We start from the raw sequence: 25,983 nt of genomic DNA, 5'->3' as shown, positions 1-25,983 counted from the left end.
CATTAGTAGTAGGGCCCAAATTAAGTTGTAGCAGCTGAAGCAATCAAGCCTGTGCAGGATTGTAAATCTCTTTGAACTTCTGATGCTTCCGGAAATGGTCCCTTTTTCCTCCCTGGATGTACTGCATCAAAATTCTAATATATCTCATGCATCAAAATACTAATGTATCAGAAAGTTTAGATTTCTTGTATGAAATATGCAATATATTTGGGCATATTTGACTGGAATTTGTAACTTTCATAGTGTATGGATATTTTCTACGGTACAGAAATGTCATGAATAAATAATAAATTGTGTAGGTCTGTAGGCAGGACTTTATAGCTGCATTTGGATAAATGAGAGTGAAGTGGTAGCTTGAAGGAATTGGCCTTTGCAATTTGTCTTCAGCATTCAATCCATTATTTACCATAAATAAGGTAATAACATTGTCTCCATTGGGATTGCAATTAAATCCAATCATTAAATGGAACCACAACTATAGTTTTGATCTTTCTTCTGCTTTCATTTGCTTTACAGATTGATAAAGGTTATAAATGCGAGATTGGTCGCAAAGTTACTTTATCATCACCACTGGAACTGCAAACTGTTGGTAAATGAGGCAATCAATAAACAACAGCTACATGTAATTTGTTTCGGACTGTTGAACAATAATTGTTTAATTGATTGTTGGAGTTGTCACATTTACTGGAATTTTTCAAAAACATAAAAATAAAATCCCAGGCAGGCCGAAATAGAATTGTTTGAAGTGATAAACAATATTATCCACAAGATGTCACTATGGGACTGTACAGTATTAGGAACCTTCATAGTACCTTTTAAAAAGCATGATACCATGATTTCTATCTGCAAAAAAACTGAATTTTAAAAGCAAGAATGGGTCATTTTTTTTTAAAAAAAAACCAACAACAGACATTTCTTGATCCCTGGATGTTGCCACGAACCATATAGGAGATAGCCTACAGAAAGCAAGCATGGTTTATGTTTGGAGCTATCTTCTAGCTTCTGCTAGTTCAAATGTAGAAATAGTCAAAAGTGACTGAGGTGGGTCTGGAAAGAGATTCTAGGAATAATTTGGGAACACTCACCACTTCTCAGATATTATTTTTCATCTTCTGTTTATAGACATGATATTCCAGGCAACCTTATATAACTTTCAGAAAGAACCCCTAAATTTCAGTAGCTGCTGTAAAAAAAGACATGTTGCTTGGGTTTTAGCTGGTTATACTTTCACGGATTCTAAAGGAAGAAGGTAAGTAGACAGAATAGGCATGGGAAGGATATATTATGTGCTTCATTCAACTCACTACTTCTAAAGTGTTCTCTTAGCTCAAAGAAACTGGTTTCCTTAAAAGGAAACAGCTCCTAATAATATAGAATTTTATAGTGCAAAGGAACATCTGTTTAAACAATGCTTGGATTTTGGCCGAATACCAAGCCAGTATGATCAAGCCCAGGCTTAAGCAGGCTAAGGAATAGGCATTTTGCCACTTATTGTTTTGTGACTTCAGTATCATTTTTCCAAATACTCAGTCATGTAAATTTGAAAGGCATTTTAACTTTCTCTATAACATGTATTTTTTTAAAAAATCTTTTTAGGGAGGGCCAAATAATGAGACTGTGATCAGGACTGGATCTTGCTTCTCTTTCATTATTTTTGTTTAATGTAGCGGGAAAGCTCTTGTGCCATTTTTCCTCTGCAAATCATCTTTTTGACTGTCCTTTTTTAGTAACTTTTTAATGGGGTTTTAGTTTTAGATGTTTTAGTTTTAGATAATGTTCGACTTCTTTTTATTGCTCCTTGCTTAGTTTGACTTAGATTTTATATGTTTATTAAGAATTTTTTAAAAAATTTAAGACCCAGTTTCTTTCAACCATTATTTTGACCTCAGATGCAGGCATATGTCACAGGTGTATTTCTAGAAACGTTGATGCTTTTCCATTAATAATGCTCAACTTGTATTATGGTATTATGGAAGCTCCTGAATAGATTGGAGAGCACCAAGAATATTTTACAAACTATGCAGGTAATAATGAAACTTCGGAGAGGGGTGGCATACAAATCTAAGTAATAAATAAATAAAGTTATAAATAAGCAATACATATGGAACAATTTTTTCAGATAATCCTTTTGATAATCCTTCAAAAGGCATCTGGACTTTGTTTTTCCTGGAAGACGTTTCCATAAGAACGGAAGAAACTTCTTGGATGAAAAGCAAAAAAAAATTTCAAAGAAAAATAAAATCCAGTAGCCTTTTGAAAGGCAAAAGGGTCCACCATGACCTGGGTTTCTGAGAATCTCCATATAATTCTAATGTAATGTAATTCTATATATTATCGTTCCTTTTCCAAAGACATCATACCATAAAGAATGTTTGCCATTCAGAGAACAGATTGAATTTCCCAATTTCTTCATAGGTTTTAGACTACCAATCTCAGCCTGGTGGCTGCTACACAGTAGATTGCAGTACCTATCAATCCAGCATGTTTTAAGCCATGTTTGTTCTAACTGACCAGTTTTAATGCAACACATCTAGAGAACATCATATTCAGGAAAACAATGGCTGTGGCTGGGGGGAGGGGCGTTTACACAGGTTCGCCTTGTGCACCAGTTGCGGCCCTATCTGGACAGGGCGTCTCTTCTCAGTCGTTCATGTCATTAGCTCAAGGTTCCACTACTGCAATGCCTTCTACATGGGCCTACCTTTAAAGAATGTTTGAAGACTACAATTGGTGCAAAATGCAGCCACAAGAGCTGTGCTGGGCCTTCCAAGGTACGCATATTTCTCACCATCACTCTGCGAGCTGCATTGGGCACCGATTGATTTCCGGAAGTGTTGGTTATTACCTATAAAGTCAGGCATGGTTTAGGAACCAAGTTACTTACAGGGCCGTCTTCTGCTTCACGTATCCCAGCAGCCGGTCAGGTCCCACAGTCGGCCTTTTCCAGGTCCCATCAGCTAAGCAATGCCAGCTGGCAGGGCCTAGGGGAAGAGCCTTCTGTGGTAGTCCCAGTCCTCTAGAATCAACTCCCTCTGGAGATTCGCACTGCCCCCACACTCTTGGCCTTTCATAAGGTCCTACAAACATACCTCTGCTGGCAGGACTGGGGCCATTAAGCACCAGCATCTTGTTCCTGCCGATGATATGAATGTAGAATCTTGGTTAGAATATGAATGTCTGGTTTTTAAATATCTTTTGGAGTTTTAGTACTAGTTTTATGTTTGGGTTTCTCTTTGCTGTATTGTGTATTGTATTCCTATTTTTGTAAGCCACCCTGAGTCTGAGAAAAGGGCGGCATAGAAATACAAACAAACAAACAAACGGATACATTTATTGATTGATTGATTGATTGATTGATTGGATTTATATGCCGCCCCTCTCTGGAGACTCGGGGCAGCTTACAAAAATAGGAAAACAATAATTATGATTAATTATGCTTAGATAACTAACTACTGTAAATGTATTTCAGATAACTCAATACTTGAGTAGAACAACTTTTTGATTCAGCAAGCAATTTGGAAATTTGAGTACAGTACAGTAGATTATCAAGACATAAAACACATTTTCCAGAAAACAAATTGACAAAGCAATTGATCATTATACCCTTTAGGCCCCAAAACAGCATTTTTCTCCACAGCATACTATTGGTCTTTTTTCAATAGCTCGCATATTTCAAAACAAAGCACCAGATTGAAGCTACTCACCATTTTAATTTCTATTATTGCTTATGGGATCTATGAGGCCATACAGAGGCATTTCTATAAAGGTGCCAAATTTTGACATTTTGTTTGCAACATCACCATTCTTTTGTGGATAGGGTAAAACTTCAGAAGGGAACCTTGTACAGTATGTGCTAAAGGAAGAACCATGGATGCTTCTGACCCATAAAAAAAATCAAACAAAAGGGTTTTTTTGATCTTTCCAAATAATGTAAAGCAATCAACTACAAATATCTATTTTATCTTGAATGCAAGCTGACCAAAAATTATGAACATTTAGAGCAATATTACAATTAGAAGTTTTAATTTTTGTACAAAAAAAATAATTACATACCAATTTACTATGTGGCAAACTGAAAAGTGTTAGGGAAGAAATGGTGTTCTTTCATTAAAGTATAACAAGAAGAAAAAATCTTGTCAGAAAAAAATGCCAAACAATTAATATTTTTACAAGAAGCCTTTGTTTATTATTTAAAAATGTAGAAACATCATTAAGCCTTATAATGGGAGAAAAAGGTTGCTTTCTAAATTTTTATCACAAGAAGTCTGGTGCTTCTTAAAAAGGTGGCAAAATACTGCTGTACTATATCATATATCTGAAAATAGACCATGCTAAATATCAGCAATATAAAAACATGGAAGAAGTGTGGTAGGAAATTCAATGTGTTTGTGTACAGTGGATCCTCACCTACTTTTATGTTTACATTTCCCGCAGAACACAATGACTTGGATCCTGAATTCTTACATTCATACAAGGAATATCTACCAACCAGGCCTTTTATAATTTATTCCACACCATGCTCAAGAGTTCCCTGTTCTCGGGAACAGATTTGCAAGAGATACAGGGCTACACAGAGAAAAGGGAAGCAGGAAAGCGTGTTCTATAAATTTAATTCTATTCTGTTCACAGAAAGGAAGTTAAAGTCTAAGCTGGAGTGGATAATCAAGAATTTGAAGCAAGAGATTAACTAAATACACAAAACATTATCATAATCCTTTAAAGAACATACATAGGACAGATACATAATTTACAAATACTGTTCAACCTCAGTTTTAAACCATATTTGAAATATTTTTTGTATTTATTTTCTCGAGCATTATCTTCCAAATCCTTCCACAGTGTATACTTCAACTGGGTGTACCCACTGATTCTATTCATGCTCAAACTCTTTACAAGATATCTGCTTTTGCTTGGCTTAATTTGCAAGATGTCAGTATTAACTTACCTATAAAAAGTCAACATTAAGATACATAAAAAGATATACTATGAAAGTACCCAAAGAATAATATAGCTAAACTTCTTAGCTTTTCCTAGATTCTTTCCCATTTGATTAACTTTCTCTTCAGTCATTGAAAAAGGAACGTATAAATTTTAACACCAGAACATTCTGAACAGTCAAAGATTTTAACCATTTAAATAATAGCAACAATGAAATAGAGCAAACCCTTATATTGCATCCATATATGTATATTATGGACTATGGTCCTTCACTGTTACCTGGTTTATGGTAACTTGCAGTGCCCACAATACTAAAGTAAAGAATATAAGAAGTGGTCCTTGTAAAAAATCAACATTTTCATTGGGCAATAAGCTTGGGGAAGGAGAGGGTGCATTTTTAAATCATTACACAATAACAGTTTTGCAATACAACATATTCTACTTCAGCTATTCGTAAAACATGAATTATGGCTAAGATTTCTGATAAGCAAATTCAGGGCTTGGCTTTGCTCTGATCCTGTAGTTCTTGATCTGGTATGTTGTGAGATTTCCAGTATGCTTAAGAAAGCCCATCCTCTTGATCAATTATTTCGGTTTTATTGGAGAACACATCAGCTAGCATATGCTTTGGTATCTCAGAACCCCTGACTTTCAGTGTATAACAGGCATTCTCCACTTTAGCTAAGCTCTGTTTCAAAGTATAGAGCTTCTTAGAAACTTCATACGGTCCAGTATTACCAATGTAAGAAAAGCCATCATAAATCTGACACAGGAACTGACCCAGTTCAAATGGAGTATCAATATCACCATTGCCAACACTATTAATACACATCCGCATCAATTCTCCAGTTAGATCAGCCACTCCCAGAAGATAATCCACAGGTGTCACTTTTATGTTCCAGGTGTTCTTTTCCTTATTAGGAGAATCTGAAGATGGCTAGTAATACAACAGAATACAAAACATTTTATCACAGAGAAAAAGTTCAATTTATAAAACAATTCAGGAAATTAACAAAAACAATTTTAGAAAGAAGTGATGTTGTTTTGGAATTTTTTAATGGACGAACTTCCCTTGTGGAAGACTTGCAGTTTTCATCACTTTTACATTGGTCCCAAGTGAATTCTATTTCGGGCGGCATAATATTAATAGCATATTAATATCTTTTTTATATAGTAAATTTCCTTCGTCATCAACAATTACATGGTGTTAAAAATCATCTCCACACCAAGTAAGTCTTACATTATGGCCACTCAAGCAGTAAGAAATAGGAGTTTAGTTAGGAAAAAATTATTGCAGTTATTTTTATGGAAACGTCATATTCATTAACTCTTCAGCTGATTCATTTCTAAATCAAAGAGAAGCTGCACCGCTGTCTGTCTGTCATTTCTACTTTGCACTATTTCTATTTTGAAAACAATAAATATATTGCTACTACTATATATTTATCATCATCACTGTGTAAAAAACTAACACATATTGCTGTTTGCTTTCACAGTTTAATTAAGTGAACTAAAAGATAATTCCTTAATCAACGAAGGCCCATAAAATGTATCAACATCCTCAAGATGCACCCTTTATCAAGGATCAAATGAGGGTAAGATTGCCATATCTCAAGAAAACTGATCACTTTGGCAGAAATTTAGGTATATGCAATTTTTGAGCAGCAAGATCTGATTGACTGGAAAACTTGAAGGTGAAAGGCTAAAAAAATCCGTTGGAACAGAAATGAGAAGCTTAGAACTCCTCCTGCCAAGCTCTACAAGTAATGGAAGGAAGAATGGTATCCATTTTGAACAGAAAGGGCAAGCAGCTGCCGGCCAACCTAACACTCCATGGCTGCTGCTTAATGGAATGTCTGGAGCTACGTACGGGAAGCTAGAGAGTCCATATAAGGGCTGATGAGGAAAGGCAGAGTACAATGGGATGGCAGACAAGAATTAGAGTTTCCTATAATTTTGGAGTCCAGAAATAGTATCTCTAGTTTGGCCTGATAAGTTTTTTAAATCCAATTTTGTAAATGGAAAAAGAATTCCACCCTTCGGATTAAAAAAAAAAGAATTGAGAAAAAGAAATGTTACAGGTCAGGCTTCCAACACTATAGATATTACCCTAAAGCAGGTGTCTGCAACCTGTGGCTCTGGGTCCTCTGATGTGGCTCCCTGCCAGGTGATCCCATCACTGACAGCCCCTCCCTTCACCGTCCCCTCCTAGTCATGCCTTGCCTAGCGTGAGAAGGGCAATAGTGGGGGATGGAGAAGCAACTGGGACTGATTCTCCAGCACCTCATTCTTGTTGCAGCTTCTTCCTACCGCTTTGGGCTTGGAGCTATAAGCTGTATCCTGTTGCTAGGGGCAAGTGTAACAGAATCAAATTGTGGCTCCATGTTGTAATGGGCTCCAGGAGAAGGAGGGGACCCCATCACCCTCATTGTAAAGTGCGCTAAAGTTCACTATGTGCACAAGGCACTGCAAGAGGGCCTCATGGCCTGCTCGATGCCTCATATCAGAATCAGAGAGGGGGGAGAGAGACATACACAGAAAGAGACAGAAACAGAGAGATATAGAGAAGGGGAGAGACATACAGAGATACATAGAGTGAAACAGAGAGAGAGAGAAGGGGGGAGAGATACACACAGAAGAGAGGGGGGAGAAAGGGAGAAAGGGGGAGACACACACATACACAGAGTTACAGAGAGGGGGGAAGAAAGGGAGCGATAGAGATACAGAGGGGGGGAGAGAGAGAGAGAGAGAAAGAGTTACACAGAGAGATACAGAGAGGGGAGGGTGGGAGGTAAAAGGAGAGATGTCAAAAGGATTTTGTGGCTCCTGATATTTTATAATAACCAGTTGTCTGCCCTAATGAACAGCTGGGTAGGCATGGCTAGGGTGGTCATGTGATTGGGTGGGAGTGAGTGTTGTCGAGTTGGCCACGCCCACCCAGCTTTTGTGGCTCCCGGTGTTTTGTTTTCTGTGGGAAACAGATCCAAATGGCTCATTTGAGTGTTTAAGGTTGCAGACCCCTGCCTTAAAGAAACCTTTTCTTCATTCTATCTGTCACAGGACCACAATGTCAGCTGCACAATCCTAATATATTCCCAATGCTGCTATTCTTCTATTTCTCAATCATATTTTAAAGGAAAACACCCCAAGGTTATAATAGAAGTAATAGTGACAAAAAGAAAAGATGTTTTTGATAATAGAAATACAAACTTTCATTTTTCCCTGACCCCAAATGAAAAAAGTGAGGATTTTCAAATTACCTTTGAAAAGGGAGACAAAAGAAAAGGAACACAAGGAGACATTTCATGATCACATCATTGGCGTATTGTCCACCCTCTATATAAATTCTTTATAATATCCATTTAAAAATTATTAATGAATCATAAAATTTGTAATTTGTATAGACAAGATTATTTATAGTACCTTTCTTTCTTCCTTATTTTCTTCTGTAAATATCAGTTGTTTATTGATGTCCTCCAAGCTAATTAATGATCGGGTTTTGATAAAATACTGAAATGAAACAGCTTCCACATACTCTTGAAGACCTGGTTGACATGGAAATATGTAAAATATATTATCCTGTAGGGATTCACAGTAAAAGAGTTTAAGTGATATTTTATGGATGTCAGCTTTTAATCACTTTTTGACTGATGCAAACTTTTTTAGGTTATAATCCGGAGATTGTTTTAATTATGAATATGACAATTTTAGTTTGCAATAATTAGTATTCTAAAGCCTTTACTGCAGTGATTCTTGGAAAAGCATAGTATCTGAATGTTTGTTTCTCTCTACCCAAGCTAATATAGTAAAGTATCTTGGAAATAAAATCTGCATGACTGAAAGATTCTCAACGATAGAGAACATGAAATTAAGGGGAGAATTAATATAGGAAACATAAATTACAGCATGAATGTTCAGTTCCTGAAAAAATACTGGTCTTCAATTCTTAGCTTAGGCATTTAAAAAACAATATAACAAAATTCAGTTTATTCAGTTTGTTTTGATAAATACACATTTAATTATCTGAATCTTTATATACTGTAGCTAGATGCTCACTGATAGTTCCCCTTGCATTTTTCTAAAGATATAATCTATACATAAAAGACAATTTAAAATGTGAGGGTTTCATTGGATAATAAGTAATGCTATATGTCATGACTGCATTGAATTAAAAATAGAAAAACAGGATGTGTTTGTTTCAAACATTTACGTATCCACCAAAATCAAACAATGTGACTGTGTCAGTATACGATAAAAATAAGTAAGAGGACATGGGGCTCTATTCAATTAGACCCCAATTCCTGAGGGAAACACTTTTTAAGGGCCAGCAAGGTTGGGGCCAGTTATATATCATGTGGGAGGAGGGGGAATTGTTTCAGAGAACAAGAGTAGCCACTGAAAAGGCATGCTTCCCATTTCCCATAAGACAGCAATGCTTAAATGACAAATGAAGGCCAATACTTTGAGAGCAAGTCCTATGCCTTGCATAACATTAAAGATAGTAACTAACAGCTTGCATTACATACACTTACTGGAAACCAGTGCAGCTCATGGGTAGTGATATTGCATGAACATTACAAGTTGTTCCCATAATTAAAAGAAAAATAGATGGTCCATATTCTACACACATTAGTCTCTAGATTACATTGAGATTTATTTTAACAGTATCTTTCTTACAATAAATGTTTGACATTAAATATGTGTCTTTCAGAAGTTCTCCACAAAAAGCAGCTTGAAATAACATTTAAAATGACCCAAGACCTTGACAAAAGGTGGTTTTGCTAAGCAGGTAAAAGGATGTTTTAAATACATTGTAGTTTTAATGGAAGGACATCCGTTACTTCACAAATAATCCCCAAGGTGGGTGGTTGGGGAAATCCCCATCCTACTTCTCTACTTTATCCAACACCATCTTCCTGCTTTTAGTTTTGGGTTGTTTCCAAGAAAAAAAAATTACTTAGGAATCTCACTGCTGTGAAGTGAGTAGTTTATAAGACAGCTTTTGTACAGTACCTTAGCAATGAAGATTTAGAATGGAGATATTTTTAAGATATATTGAATCAATATGTGTTCATTTTATACTATACAACTTCCCCCCCCCCATCTCTCTTTTAAAATATAAGATTAACATATAAACAAATAGGGAAAACACACAGAGTACAATTATGGAATTCTTTCCAATGCTGCTAAAGAAGTAATGGTAGGAAGCATTTATATTTTATTCTGCTTACATCTTTGGATTTAGTATGTGTGTATTGGGAAACAGAGTAGGGTCTTCTGTTCACATGACTAAGGGAAAGAGAGCTTACAATAGAGTAGCTGGCAACAATCCAATGTGCAGCCCAACTGTGTCTTTTGTAGGGCTCCACCATTATATTCTGGAATGTTTTGCTCTATAAGCCCTAGCCAGATTCAGCTCCTTTTTATACTCGATATTTCTTTTTCCAGCTTTCCCCACCCCCACCCCCAAAAAATAAGTTTCATTCTGTTCTGTTCAGTTTTCAAGTAGTTCTCCTAAGGATGGAATCAGAGGTAGCCTTGATCCAGATTACATAATTTCCAATATTATGCTGGATTGAAAAAGAACAGGGCAAGGAAAGCAGACTGGATTTCCCTCCCCCATTATAGTAGCTCTGCTCTGAGACATGTGACCAGGAGTGTTTTGTAATGTAGGCAACTTGTATTGTGATTTGTTTTGTTAAAAAGACCCAGATTCACCTACCATGGTTGTCACAGTTACCACTAAATCTTTAAAAGATTATTTTCTATTTCTATATTTCTTCTCTATTCTCTGATCTTAATACAGACTAGGCTATTTATCATTTCCCCCTACAAATACTATACCCTTCCATAAACTTCCTCATGGCGTAACAATGCTTCCTTTAAGAAGGCGCTTGTCTTTTTTTCTTCTATCATAATATATCACTGCCTAAGTCTCTATTTCTTCAGCTCCACAACAGACTTTTCAAAAGTCTTCTGCCCTTTTTCCTTTTCTGATCATCTGAGTTGGCTTAGTAAAGCATCTGTGTGACACCTTTTCATGAACCCTGGATAAAATTCCATTTTTATTTCTTCTCTAATTCAAGTGCACAAAGCAATTTCCTGCTCAATTACCATATCTTTCAGAGTAGAAGACACACTTTTTTCCTCTCTAAGAGGCTGAAAATTTGAGAGTGTCTTATACTTATAATGTAGTTTTTTCAAAGCTTTTCCCCCCCCAGTCCTAAGTAGGTGCTAATGATCTTCCTGGCTTCATATTCCCTCTGAAGATTTTTGCTGCCCTGAGTCTTTGTAGACTTGCTTTCATTCCTACTCGCTTTCATTCCTACTCCCTCTGAAAAAGGCTTTTTCAGCCAGGGGATAAAATATTGTGCTGAATCTGAACAAACTAAGGATGCTAGCCAGATGAATACCTGATAGGTAGATTTTCCCCCTTATTTTCCTCCCCCCAAAACTAAGGTGGGTCTTATACTCTGAAAAATACAATATACTGTATTGGCAATTTCCCTCTGCTTTTCTCCCTGTATCAATTTTTAGACTATGTTTTTGTTATACTTCATGGTGCATAATAATAGCATTTGATGGATTATGGAAGGTTTATATAAGGCTATACAGTGATAGCTCATCTTACAAACACCTCGTCGTACAAACTTTTCGAGATACAAACCCAGGGTTTAAGATTTTTTTGCCTCTTCTTACAAACTATTTTCACCTTACAAACCCACCGCTGGGATGCCCCACCTCCGGACTTCCGTTGCCAGCGAAGCACCCATTTTTGCGCTGCTGGGATTCTCCTGAGGCTCCCCTCCATGGGAAACCCCACCTCCAGACTTCTGTGTTTTTGTGATGCTGCAAGGGAATGCCAGCAGGGGAATCCCAGCAGCGCAAAAACGGGCACTTCGCTGGCAACGGAAGTCCAGAGGTGGGGTTTCCCAGTGAGGGGAGCCTCAGTGAAATCGCAGCATTGCAAAAACACAGAGATCCGGAGGTGGGGTTTCCTATGGAGGGGAGCCTCAGGGGAATCCCAGCAGTGCAAAAACGGGTGCTTCGGCTGGCAAAAGGGGTGAATTTTGGGCTTGCACGCATTAATCGCTTTTCCATTGATTCCTATGGGAAACATTGTTTCGTCTTACAAACTTTTCACCTTAAGAACCTCGTCCCGGAACCAATTAAGTTTGTAAGACAAGGTATCACTGTATAGGTAAAATCATATGCATACTTACTACAAAACAGAGTTTCTATCAATCTTAGTAGGAGTTACTTCTAACTAAACTAGCATAGAATATCCAAAAACAAAACTCAACTCTAAATAGTCATCTTCACACTTTATTCACATGTTTCATGATAGAGAATGTTTATATTAAGAATCTTATTTTAATGTAAGGCACTAAATTGAAGCCTATGGGAATTCCCTTTATTAAATAAAATTAACTTTTCAACCAATGTAACACAATTAGAATAACAAAAGCAACTACTGTACAAAATAAGTTTTGCATTTTCCTATCATTATTTCAGTTTTAAAGCCAAATTGTTCATATATTCCAAAGGATATATATCCTTTACATAGGAGGAAAGAGATAATTTTTTATTGCAAACATACTTCAAAAGTAAGCACAAAAAGATAACAATAACAATGTACAAAAGTTGGTCTGCCTTGTTTTTTAACTAGTTATTTCAGTGTATCTTTGTTTGCTTGTTCAATTATCCCTTGGGACAATCTGTACTTTAAGAAATGTGTAGAAAACAGTCATCATTTTTGTTATTGTTCAATTATTAGTACTATACTCAGCATTTGAGCTCATATGAGTATCCTTAGGGGAAATGTTCTGCATGCCATTAGCACTAGTCTTAATGAGGGGAAAAGTGGAACTTCTTTAGTGCTTTGCCAGAATTATTTTATCTTTAAGTCAAAGAACAGTGGCTTGGAGTAACCCCAAAAAAAGCATTTCGTAACAACTAACGCCAAACAATATTCCCAAGAATCGTATTTGTGGCACTTCTATTTATAGATATATAATTATTACAACTCAACCTTTGTATATCCTTGTTAGATTTTTTTTTGTTACAGTCACTACAGTAACAAAAAACTACATTCAAATTAAATAGGTTATTCAATTCTTTAACCTTTATTGTTTCACAACTTTTGATAAAATCTAAATAAAATAAAAATACAATCAATTTAGTTAGGATGTACAAAGATCTTCAAGTACTTTTTCTTAGCATGTCACTGAAATCCTACAATTGTTCTGAAGTTTGAGTGCTATACCATAAAATGGGTAAATTTCTGAAGTACAATATTATCTTGCTGTGATTGCTGACCATTAAAAGTTCAAATGCTATTCATTAACATTAGTGCTAAAACTGTTGAAATCAAAACTTTTATATGCATATTTTCTTAAAAAAACCCAATAGCTTTTGCCTGCAAACAGTACAAAATAGAAGCTTTTTAACGCTTCAGATGGTCCTCAAAATAATTAAATAACAAAAACACTTATAGTTTGACTACTTTGCCCCTGGAACAATTTGAAAGAATGATTTTAAAAACTTATTTGAAATATTGCATTGCTGCCTCCACCGAAAAACATTCTATGAATTGTAAAAGCAACAGGATGATTTAAAAATATATACCTTGAACTTTATAAAAGTTTTGCATTTATACCTGTTTAAAGATACCACTCTGTAAGCATGCCTAGACACTTCTATGTGTCATATATATGCCATAGTACAAACATCCATACAACCATTAGGTAGCATAAAAATTGTTATTCTTTGCTGTTATCAAGTGATAATTTTCACTAGAAGATTTTTGCAAATAACCTATTGGAGATGGAAGAAATAAAATCAAGTACAGTGGTACCTCTACTTATGAACTTAATTCGTTTCATGACCAGGTTCTTAAGTAGAAAAGTTTGTAAGAAGAAGCAATTTTTCCCATAGGGATCAATGTAAAATCAAATAATGCGTACAATTGGGGAAACCACAGAGAGGGTGGAGGCCCTGTTTCCTCCCAGGAGATTCCTAGAGAGGCCCCATAGAGGCTTCTCCTCGCCTTTTCCAGCCCTATTTCCTCCCAGGAGATTCCTAGAGAGGCCCCACAGAGGCTTCTCCCCGCCTTTTCTGGTTACAGTTTTGGACACTTGGGTTTGTAAGTAGAAAATGGTTCTTGAGAAGAGGCAAAAAAATCTTGAACACCTGGTTCTTATCTAGAAAAGTTCGTAAGTAGAGGCATTCGTAGATAGAGGTACCACTGTACTTAAAAATACTGGCTAAAGATAAGAAAATAGTGAACAATCCAACAAGAACCAAGAGCCAAACCCAACTCACAGAAAGTACCGGTAAGTATTGCAACATTAAAACAAATGAATGTTTAAACCAAAAAATTCTGTACAGTATCTCTTTTCATATTTTTTATTTAATGTAAGGATAGACTGGTCTTTTTCTCTCCACTCAAACACTATGGAAGACTAATCTTTGGATGTCACTATCCGTTCACAGTGAAATCTTTATCCTTGTCTACTAATATGATTCTCAATATTCTCTTTGTCTTTTCTAAACAATTAAAATGTCTGAAAGCGATCAAACATCATCAGGAGACAAGATCTTTCTCAAAAGAGGATCAAGGTAATGAACCTAACAATTCAGACCCTGAGGAACTAAACACAATACCAGCACTGAAATATGAAATGTCAGCATTTCCATTCCCAAGCACAATGCAGATCACTGACCTGAAATTGGAAACACATGCATAAAGAAAGGAAAAAGCCAGCAGCTAGCAAAGCAGGGAAAGGATCCTGATAACAGCTGAAACTTTGCATGGGCAAATCCTAGTAAATTAAATCTGATTAGTTTCAGCTGCATTTAAATGGTAATACAGCAAATGCCACTGGTATTTAATACTGCCTGAAAACATAGATTGAATGTTACAACTGGTTGGGACAACTTTGATGTTAATCTTATTGCAAATTTGTCTTTCTGCTATATGACTCGTTACAACTCTGATGAAAGGTTGAGGACTGATTTTATGTCCAAATATGATAGTAAGCAAGCTATTCATTGAGAAGTAGCTGTAAAAGGCTCATTGGGCTATGGTAGAAAACCAGAAACTATATTAGGACCTGGAACCACATACTTTTTAGCTGGATTATAAGTAATAAGCAGTGGAAGTGATGTGCTGGTGTCTGGAGGCTGTTAGGCTTTAGATGGGCTCAAGTTCAATCCCAACAGGACTGAGTGGCTATGGATTTTGCCTCCCAAGGTCAATCCCACCTGTCTGTCCATTTCCCTGGATCTTTGTCCCCCCCCCCCCAGGGCCCACAACTTGGGCTTTCTCCTTGATCCACAGCTGAGCTTAAAACATCTCTCAGCTGTGGCGAAGGGGACGTTTGCACAGGTTTGCCTGGTGCACCAGTTGCAATTCTATTTGGACAGGGAGTCTCTTCTCATAGTCACTCATGCCTTCATTGCTTCGAGGTTTGATTACTGCAATGCTCTCCACATTGGGCTACCTTTGAAGAATGTTTGGAGACTGCAGGTAGTACAAAATGCAGCTGTGCGAGTTATCATGGGCCTTCCAAGATATGCCCATGTCTCGTCAACACTCTGCGAGCTGCATTGGTTGCCAATTGGTCTCCGAACGCAATTCAAAGTGTTGGTAATGACCCATAAAGCCCTACATGGCTTAGGACCAGATTACTTATGGGACGGCCTTCTGCCTCATATATCCCAGTGGCCGGTTTAGGTCCCAGAGTTGGCCTTCTCCAGGTCCCATCAGTTAGGCAATGCCGCTTGGCGGACCTAGGGGAAGAGCCTTCTCTGTGATGGCCCCGGCCCTCTGGAATCAACTCCCTCGAGGGATTCATACCATCCCCACCCTCCTGGCCTTCCACAAGGCTTTAAAAACTCATCTTTGCCTGCAGGCTTGGGGGCTGTTGAGTGCTGCACCTAGCTCCGGCCATTGACTGGAATCTATCTGGGATGAATGTGGATGATTGTTTTTAATGTGTTGGGGTTTTAGATTTAATTTTAAATTAGATTTCTTACATATTGTATTGCTATATTGTTGTTGTGAGCTGCCCTGAGTCTGCAGAGAAGGATGGCATAGAAATAAACAAATAGCAAAGTAAATTCCTTTGAGCAGTTACTTAAGTCTTAAACATTAAAGCACAAAGTTTTATTTTTTAAATGTCTGTATATTCCTCCACTATCTCTTTCATCCTAAACTATTTTGAAACTTCATCTTCCAGTGCTATTTTTTTATTTGTGGCTTTTACTTTTATACCTCAATGGCCTATAACAGTCTTTCCCTAGTGATCTGTTTATTTTTTTAAAAATAAAGAAAGAAAAATTGATCTACTTACCTGTGTTTCCCAAAAAATAAGACCCTTTCTTATATTTTTTTGGAACCCTGAAATAATTGCCATGCAATTGCCATGCATTCAAAAGTCCAATTGGGCTTATTATCAGGGGATGTCTTATTATAGGGAAAACAGGGTATTGCTTGGCCACTTCTTGGCATGTTACTTGTCTTTTCTCCAGATGCCCTTTCTCTGATGAGTCCTTTTTTATTAGACTTCAAATCCTCAGCAAAAGCCTCGTATCTTGTATGATGGCACAATAATAAGTATGTACACACAGACTTATGCAAGACTGCAGTAATCTGCAATCTACAAACTTTAGAGTAGAAATCAATTATTCCGTAAACTTCTGGAGGTTCATTCATCAATACTGACTTATTTGATACAGTTTTGATTGCAATTTAGATAAAACATTATGTTCGAGCTCAGGCTACATATGAAACACCAAACAATAAATGCTTCCACATTCCCTGAATCACTGTCAGTTTCTATGATTCTACTGATGGTCTGTGGCCTGAAAAACTGCCTAAGAATGTGACCTTTCAACTCCTGTCTAAAAATCCTTGGATTTGTTGTAAGCACTGTACTGTTTACCAAAGGAATTAAGTCCCAGACTCATTTAGTTCTGGTAGTTTGGATAATTAGTATGCTTTTCCAAATTTACTTTTCTAAGAATTTTGGTGGAATGCCATTATCTTGCTCTGTGTGGAATTATTGAGATGATATAGAGGTGTTATTTTTACATATTTCTGAGTCTATTCATTGTTCTAATTATATACTACAAGTACTACAAAAATATTTGAAGAAATACAGTACTTGTTAAGAATTCCAAGAATTAAAACAATTGCATTCTTTCTTACTGAAGCATTCAGAGTTTAATTTGGAAAAGGTGCCCTTCTCTTGATGATGAGCTTATTGAATGCTGTAGAATTTCATTGTAAAGTGCTACCCTTCAACAGTGCCACTAAATTAGTTTAAAAAAAAATCATGTGAGAAGCTATATACTGTATATTGCTAACACACAACCATACCATTTCCCACCAACTATAAAAGTTGTAGTCCTGGTACTTCATTAAAACTTGACCTGATTTTTTTGAAATTGACTGAACCCATTTCTAATCTACTGTAGCTCTTTTAGAAAATTAAAAATATAAAGCAAACCAAAATAATTGCGGTGTCCTTAGTAATTCTGTACCAAACTGAATTGTGCGGCTGGCTTTAATTTGTGGGAAGCTGTTTCCTTTTCTAGCATTAAATAGGTGAGTGCTGTTAAACCACCTTAATGTCTATGTTTTTTGTTTTTATGCAAATAATCTTCATTTAACTACCACAATTGGGACCAGAATCTCATAGTATGGTCATTAAGTGAGATGTCACAGGACTGCCAGGACTGCTTTGCTCAACAACCACTACCCTGGCAATCCCAGTGGCTGTCATTAAGTGGATAGAGTCCCAGGTAAGGGTGGCAGGGGTCTTTGGGGAAGAAGCTCCCAGGGAGGCTCCACTCAGGAGCTGAAAATCCTCCCTGCTACTTCAAGCAGTATTTTCAGCCTCAGAGAGAGAGTTACTCATGTGCAGACTGCACCAATATCCCAGGTTCTTCCCCTGTCAATTGAGTCATCCCACATTCCTTACACAGTACAATTCATTTGTTTGGCTTTTGTTGCAGTCAGGGGTTTGGGTTTTTTGGAGGAGGGGTGTTCCTGCAATATTAGGTAGACAGGAGTGGATTGCTCCTACCGCTGCTACCGCTGCTACTTAGAAGTTTGGGCATCTTGCATGCGCATGCATCCCAGCATGCGCAGGAAGCAAAATCTCACAAGGGGACGTGCAAAAGAGACTTTGGTGATTGTTTTGCTTCCGCACATGCGCAGGAGCAAAAAATCACTGACATCCTGCATGGCTGCATGCCCCCTCGCAAGATTTTTCTTCCTGCGCATGCAGGAAGCAAAACACCATTGGGATGTGCATGCACACAAGACATCTGAAGCTACGCACGCAGCTCAACTTTTGCTACCAGTTAGAAGTCTTTTACCGTTCTGGTAGGAACCCGCTACTGGAGGTACCTGAAGGCTGTGTCCTTCTTTAGCATCTATATAAAACAATTGGGTGAGTATGTTGATGATGCCCAGTTTCCTTTTCTCTTTCCAAGATAGCATTATTTTAGTGTTGATCCAGGCCCTGTGATATTCTGGAAAGGGGGAAATTGGCTCCAACACAAGCCTAGCAAGATGGAGTAGCTTTGGGTTTCTGATTTCTTTCCAGGTGCAATGCAAGTTCTTCCCACTTTTGAAACTCTGTGTGGCATGAGGCCGGGGTATTTGTGGAATGGATTCACCCTGATTTCATCTGCCCACACTAATAGTCTAGATAGTGTGAGGACACTCCAGGTCCCATCTTTTAAATCTGATGGGAGTCAGGAAACATCACTTTTCCATAGCTACCAGGGGTGGAGCGAGCATACGTGATCAGAACATGAAGTGATATGTACCATATAAGGGATGCGATGAAGGCGTCGTAAAAAGCTAGTAATGAGGGATGGTTCCGGGTCATTGAGATGAACCTGAAAGAGTAACCAGTGGTCTCGTAAAAGGCACTGTGGGAGGAGTTACAATACATGGACGTGAAAAGCGGGACTGCCATGCTTTACGCTGAAGGATAGAGGATTTCTCGGGAGGGACTACATCATGGGACACCAATTGGAACAGGATATTCGTGAGTAATTATGAATAACTAGTCACGTCCCCAGATGTGCCATGCATGGAACGACTCAGAATATGAGGCAGATAGGTAGGTGTGCTGGTTGGACCAGAATATCTTATCTCTTCCTGAGATCTAGCAGGCATTTTCACCACACATTTAGCTTCCCAAGCATTCAGATAGAGCCCAAGGATGTCATTATTTGTTGCACTAAAAATTGCAGATCAGGTGCCTGGTTTATTATCTTTGAGGTTTTTTTTATTACTGCTGTAGTTTTTATTATTATGAGTTGCTCAGAATTGTGATTTACAAGATTGGCAGACATAATATGTCATTTAAATAATTAAGTAAATATTGAAGATTTTTTTTTCATCTCTTTGATTATATAACATAAAATAAGTAGAATTTTATAGTAGAATTATTAAGGGTTAACCCACTAATTAGCTAGCCCCGGGATTGGGAGGATTGATGAATACCAGAAGTAATTAATTTGGAACTAATAATTTGGGGGGGGGGAGAGAATTATATTTGTTTTACTAATTTGATATTGTTTTTATTGTAATATGAAGGTATTTTGAAATGTATTGAAAAAGCTTGTACGGAGGAAAAAAAATTATACATACAAAACCCCCCCCCAAAAAAAAATTAGCTAGCCCAGAACAATTGCAACCAATTTCTGTACAATGCAAAGCCTCTTCCTAAATCAGTGCTATACATTCCTATATCCAAATATCTTAAGGAAATCAAAACAAACATTTTCCCTTGGTAAGAGAAGAGCAATATGTTGCCCAATGTAATGAAATCAAGACTGATAAAATATCCAAAATTATCCGTTTTGCAAGTTTTATTTGCTTTTTTTATTTCTCATACATACCTGGAGAAATAGCTCTATGGTACTGATGCATATCTTCTCCAATCAATTCTTGTGCTACTTGTTTTATCTTCTGTCTCACAAGATCTAATTTGATTTCAGATTCTGTTAGTATTTCTTCTACATTGGAAGCACTGTGATTACAGAATACAATCAAATTAAAAACTGACTGCTTTTTATAAAACATCAGCTAAGAAGCAATTATATATTCTACACAGGTCATTTTCTATTTTGCTTTAAAAGTTATCACATTCATCCTTTTAAAACACTATTATAAGCACTAGAACTTTAAAGTATATGTTGGCTTCTTATATATTAAAATATATATAGAAAATAAATCCTTCCCCCCATTCTTAACTCTTTTTTAAAATGTTACTTATTACAGGATTCCTTTGTTTTTGTGTATCTGACTAAAGCAAAGGGTATATATTAGGAAATGTGAAAGACAAATATAGATACCTGCCTGGTAATTCTATGAAGTAAGAATATGGTCCTTTTACTTTCAATAGTTATGTCACGACTAAGTTTCACAAGTCTTTCATATTTATCATGTCTTGTATCAAGTTCCAGCTGAAACACTAAAAATGAATGTCAATAAATATAATGAAACAAGCTTAGAAATAGATATTAACATGCAAATATACAGCTATACAAAAACAGATTACATGTGTTCTGAAAAACTCATAAAGCTACTAAAATACATTTAACCTTTGTTTAAACACAGCTAAACTGTTTAGAATGTTAATAGTTTGCTAAAGAGTTTAATAAACTTCATGTATTGTGCAAAAATTCTGACCTAAACCTTGAAAGAATTCTATTCAATTCACCCACATCAAAAAAAAAGTAGTGCAGTTATCCATTTTTATGGAAATAATAACTTACCATATGAAGCAATCAACACACAGAACCCATCTGGAACCATGTCGTAAACACAGTACACTTGTTATAGAAATGGTGCAGAATGGTTCTATCATAGCTTAAGAGGAATTGCAAGGAGAAATCACATATATCATCACTTCATATAAATTAAGGCTTCTAAAATTACTTACTCTTGAAGGATGCCATTATAGATGAAGAACAATTGATGCTATCTTTCTCTTCCTTCCTATGACCATGTGAGAAATTGTCATGTTTCCTTTTTCTGAAGCCACCTGTATGTGTAAAATTTAAAAACATGTTATCAAACAATAATATAGTTCTGAAAAAAAGTTCACAATTTTTCATACCTGAAATGCCCATATCATGGGCATTTGGGAAACTAGAAAACTGTCCACAATTCCATCCATTTTGTACAGAATACTGGATTCACTCTACTGGAAACACTGATTTCATGGTATTTTAACTGCCAAACAAGGCGATGGCACTTCATACATAGTTTATCATTCAAAAGTCAGCTGATTTTGGTTGTTTCAAAAGGCCAGCTAACAGTTTTTTAAATTTATTATATTTGATTGGATCAGCATAAAAGTAATGTAATATTAATTGCATTTCATGTTTTCCTACTTTCATGGACAATCTGTGCTTCTCTCCAGATAATACTTCTACATGTTCTAAGTGAAATAGCCATTAAAACAGAATTGTTAAAATCTGCTTTCTGGGGAAGCATATATTGCCCAGTCTTGCCCTATGCTTTATGTGTAAATAAAAAGCAACAAAAACAATGCTATGCTCTGACATGTGAACTCCTGGACCAAACATATAAACAGAATATTTCATATTGTGGGTTTCTGCCTCTTCCATTACATGATGTGTTTCATCATACTTTTTACAGGCACAAGACTTTCCTGCCAAAAAGCAACCTTTGGGTTGTGTTCATTTTAAGGTCAACAAGCTTCCCCCCTCCCCCTTGTTGCTGATGCCTAGACTCCACCTGGGGATTAAATACAAGGAACAAAAATGAGGAAGAACAAGAAGAGGATTACAGAAGGCAAGAAAATGCAGCAATGTTAAACTGAAAGACAATAAAAGGCAAGTATAAAAAATAGAAAGTGAAACACATAAATACCAGAGTACAGTATAGGATAGATCAGAGATAGGCAAAGTTGGCTCTTCTATGACTTGTGGACTTCAACTCCCAAAATTCCTGAGCCAATCATGCTAGCTCAGGAATTCTGGAATTTGAAGTCCACATGTCTTAGAAGAGCCAACTTCACCTACCCCTGGGATAGGTAATCAAAGAATAAAACTTCAAGCACCCAGAAGAAAGTAAATCTATTAATGGAAGCCTGCATGTCAAAAACAGATTGTGTCAAACAATAAACAGTAAAGCTGTTGAGGCTTTGGAAAGAGTAGAGAGAAGAGTATAGAGAAAGATGATAAGGAGTCTGGAGGCCAAAATGTGATGAATGGTTGTAGGAACTAGGTATGTTTAGGCTAACAAAGAAAAGGAGCAGAGGTGTGACATAATAGCAGTTTTCCAATATCTAAGGGGCTGTCATAAACAAGAGGGGAACAACTTCTTCTCCAATGTATCTGAGGGCAGGACAAGAAGCAAAGGATGGAAAGTTATCAAAGATCCAACCAAGAAGAGAAACTTTCTGACAGTGAGAACAATTAATGGAAGAACAGAAATTGTGGGTGGTCCAATACTGGAGGTTTTTAATATTTAAGAAGATATTGGACAACCATTTATTTAGAATGGTATAGGGACTCCTGTTTGGGGGTGGGGGGTGGACTAGTTGGAAGGACTTCCAACTCTGTTATCTTATTACAGGTGGTACTCAACTTACAACAGTTCATTTAGTGACCATTCAGTTGCAACAGCTCTGGAAAAAAATGAACCATGACTGTTTTTCGCAATTGCAACATTTGAAGCATCTCCAATGCAATCAAAATTCAGATGATTGGCAACTGGTTCATGTTTATGACAGTTGCTGTGTCCCTATATCACATGATCACTGCGCCAGGGTACAGCACTGTAGGCTACTTCAGCTAACTGCTAACTGTAATTCAACAGTTCAAATCTCACCACCTGCTCAAGGTTGCCTCAGCCTTCCATCCTTCAGAGGTGATTAAAATGAGGACCCAGATTGTTGGGGGCAACATGCTTATTCTGTAAACCGCTTAGAAAGGACTGTAAAAGCACTGTGAAGTCTAACATGCAAAGTCAATTGGGAAAGCCAGATTCACTTAACAAACAGGTTATTTAAGTTATCGACTGCAGTGATTCGCTTTAACAACTGTGGCAGGGAAGGTCGTAAAATGGGGCAAACTCGCTTCACAAATGTCTCGCTCGGCAATTTCAGCCATTTCGGGCTGACCGGGGGTCGTAAGTCGAGGACTACTTGCATTTAAACCTAAACCAGGGGCAGGCGAAGTTGGCTCTTCTATGACTTGTGGACTTCAAATCCCAGAATTCCTGAGGCAATCATGCTAGCTCAGGAATTCTGGGAGTTGAAGTCCACTGGTCATAGAAGAACCAACTTTGCCTACCACTGGCCTAAACCATGAAAATGAAGAAGCCAGATTTAAAATAAAGGGCCTGGGAAAGGCAGCCGCTAGCCTTCCTCGCCCCCACCTCCACACACACATTTTGCTACTCGGACGAGGACCTCTTCCCTCCCCTTGTCCCACGTCACCTTCTTTGCCGCTCATCTTGTCTGTGCAGTGATCCCGAGACAAGCAACTCCGCGTCTATCAGAGTCTGCCTCGGCGACCAGCACGCGCAACCAACGGCTGTCGCGCGCCCAATGGCGATTCGGCGCTGCTCCCTCGTTCCAATTCGGTCTCCCGCAACACTCAGGACCCTCACTCCTCCGCCCTCCCACCGCTCTCGGGGTGTCTAATCTGATCCCTGATAACAACCTTTAATTTTGTTCAATCGAAGCCCCGCTAGAATTTAACTTCTCCGCTCCGCCAAGGCAGAAAAGGAGCGAGGCTTCCCGCCAGCCCCTACTGAAGTACAGTATTTTGGTAGGCAGAGGAATTCATTCATTTCCCTAATCAGGCATTAGTGTGAGAGGCATATCCGGTTTGCTTACGTGGGGGGCTTCTTTAAAACTGGATAATCGAGCAAGACCTTATGGGAAACGTAGTTTTTCTCAACATGAAGCGTGTGCACAGCACAGTAAACATAAAAACGTTGGGATTGGTTTGGGAGTACAGTAATGAGCGCTGGAACCAGAACTGGAGCCTGAAATACTTACAGATTTCAGATATGCCGATTATGGCAGTTTGTGAATGAAAATTAAAAGGAAGATTTCGTTGTGGGAAATAAATAACTGTCTGGTTTGGTGCTGCAACCCAACAGGACCGACACAGACTTCAGAGGATAATCAGAATTGCAGAAAAAACAATTGCTGCCAATCTGCCTTCCATTGAGGACCTGTATACTGCACGAGTCAAAAAGAGGGCGGGTAAAATATTTACTGACCCCTCACATCCTGGACACAAATTGTTTCAACTCCTACCCTCAAAACGTCGCTACAGAGCACTGCACACCAAGACAACTAGACACAAGAACAGTTTTTTCCCGAACGTCATTACTCTACTAAACAAATAATTCCCTCAACACTGTCAGACTTTCTACTAAATCTGCACTTCTATTCTACTAGTTTTTCTCATCATTCCTATCACCCATTTCCTCCCATGTTGACTGTATGACTATAACTTGTTGCGTATATCCTAAGATTTTTTATTAACATTGCTTCTTCATTGCTTATTTGACCCCTATGACAATCATTAAGTGTTGTACCACATGATTCTTGATAAATGTATATTTTATTTTATGTACGTTGAGAGCATATGCACCAAGACAAATTCCTTGTGTGTCCAATCACACTTGGCCAATAAAAAAAATTCTATTCTATTCTATTCTATTCTAAATCGGAAAGTGAAAGATCTAGATTGTTAAAAAAATTCTTAATTTCTAGATTAATGTTAAATATTTAGAAGGTTGGTTTTTTTATAATGTACATTATGAAAATTAAACACTGATGTACAAGAGAAAGAAATTATTATGTCATATATGTGGTTCTCTAAACTGAAAATCAATCAAGTCAATCATGGACCAAGGAACTCTTATCCATGCATAATAATTGAGGAATCATTGAGTCTGTCATCTGCACCTCTATAACTGTCTGGTTTGGTTCGGCAACCCATCAAGACCGACGCAGACTTCAGAGCATAAACAGAACTGCAGAAAAAACAATTACTGCCAACCTGCCTTCCATTGAGGACCTGTATTACTGCACGAGTCAAAAAGAGGTTGGTGAAAATATTTACTGACCCCTCTCATCCTGGACATTAACTGTTTCAACTCCTACCCTGAAAACGTCACTAGAGAGCACTGCACACTAAGACAGCTAGACACAAGAACAGTTTTTTCCTGAACCCCATCACTCTACTAAACAAATAATTCCCTCAACACTGTCAAACTTTTTACTAAGTCTGCACTTCTATTACTAGTTTTTCTCATCATTCCTATCATCCTTTTCCTCCCACTTAGGACTGTATGACTGTAACTTGTTTCTTGTATCCTAAGATTTTTATTAATATTGATTGTTTCTTCATTGCTTATTTGACCCCTATGACAATCATTAAGTGTTATACCATATTATTCTTGACAAATGTATCTTTTTCTTTTATGTACACTGAGAGCATATGCACCAAGACAAATTCCTTGTGGGTCCAATCACACTTGGCCAATAAAGAATTCTATTCTATTCTATTTGGACTGTTACACACATGTATTAATGTGCTTTCATCCTGCCTCAACCTGCTCCGTTTCCAGGGAAGGGTTGCAGGGAAAGCTTCAGAAATGGTTCATTCAGAAATAGATGCTGCACTTGCAATCCTGCACATTCCAGAGCCTTTTTCCCAAGTTAATTTTAAGCTTTGCCTAGCCCTAGCCTTATTGAGATAATGCTCAAACGATGAACGCACTACTGTGTTATCCCTTCAGGCGTCATGCATAGTTGCAATTAGAAAATTAATCATTGCTAGAAACCTTCACTTTTGGATTTTCAAATAGCAAGTTACCAACAGAAATAAACCACTGAATTTCAGTTATTTTATTTTATATGCTTTGTCAAACACCTATTAAATAATAAGTATAAACATGATTTGAATACATGAAATGAATATGAATAAAAGGGAATATTGGGACAGGGACGGTAAACA

At 37.3% G+C, this 25,983-nt stretch overlaps 1 protein-coding gene across 1 annotated transcript; it reads right to left on the bottom strand.

The window, feature by feature from the left end:
* Positions 1–4,163: 4,163 nt before the first annotated feature.
* Positions 4,164–23,807, bottom strand: TSNAX (translin associated factor X). The gene is made up of 6 exons (XM_070733962.1): positions 23,442–23,807; positions 20,913–21,014; positions 20,327–20,441; positions 19,867–19,997; positions 8,362–8,483; positions 4,164–5,875 (listed from the first exon to the last, which is right to left on the bottom strand). The coding sequence occupies exons 1-6, from the start codon at positions 23,455–23,457 to the stop codon at positions 5,498–5,500; spliced, it is 864 nt and encodes a 287-aa protein (XP_070590063.1). The 5' UTR covers positions 23,458–23,807; the 3' UTR covers positions 4,164–5,497.
* Positions 23,808–25,983: the final 2,176 nt, after the last annotated feature.

The sequence above is a fragment of the Erythrolamprus reginae genome, chromosome 1, assembly GCF_031021105.1.
Source record: "Erythrolamprus reginae isolate rEryReg1 chromosome 1, rEryReg1.hap1, whole genome shotgun sequence".
Taxonomy (NCBI): domain Eukaryota; kingdom Metazoa; phylum Chordata; class Lepidosauria; order Squamata; family Dipsadidae; genus Erythrolamprus; species Erythrolamprus reginae.
This window is presented reverse-complemented; position numbering and strand designations above follow the sequence as displayed.

Coding starts and splice junctions, on each gene's coding strand:
- TSNAX (XM_070733962.1), bottom strand. Junction 8,484..19,866: donor CCATAGAGCTATTTCTCCAG/GTATGTATGAGA, acceptor CATGTCAACCAG/GTCTTCAAGAGTATGTGGAA. Junction 5,876..8,361: donor AAAATAAGGAAGAAAGAAAG/GTACTATAAATA, acceptor TTGTATTACTAG/CCATCTTCAGATTCTCCTAA.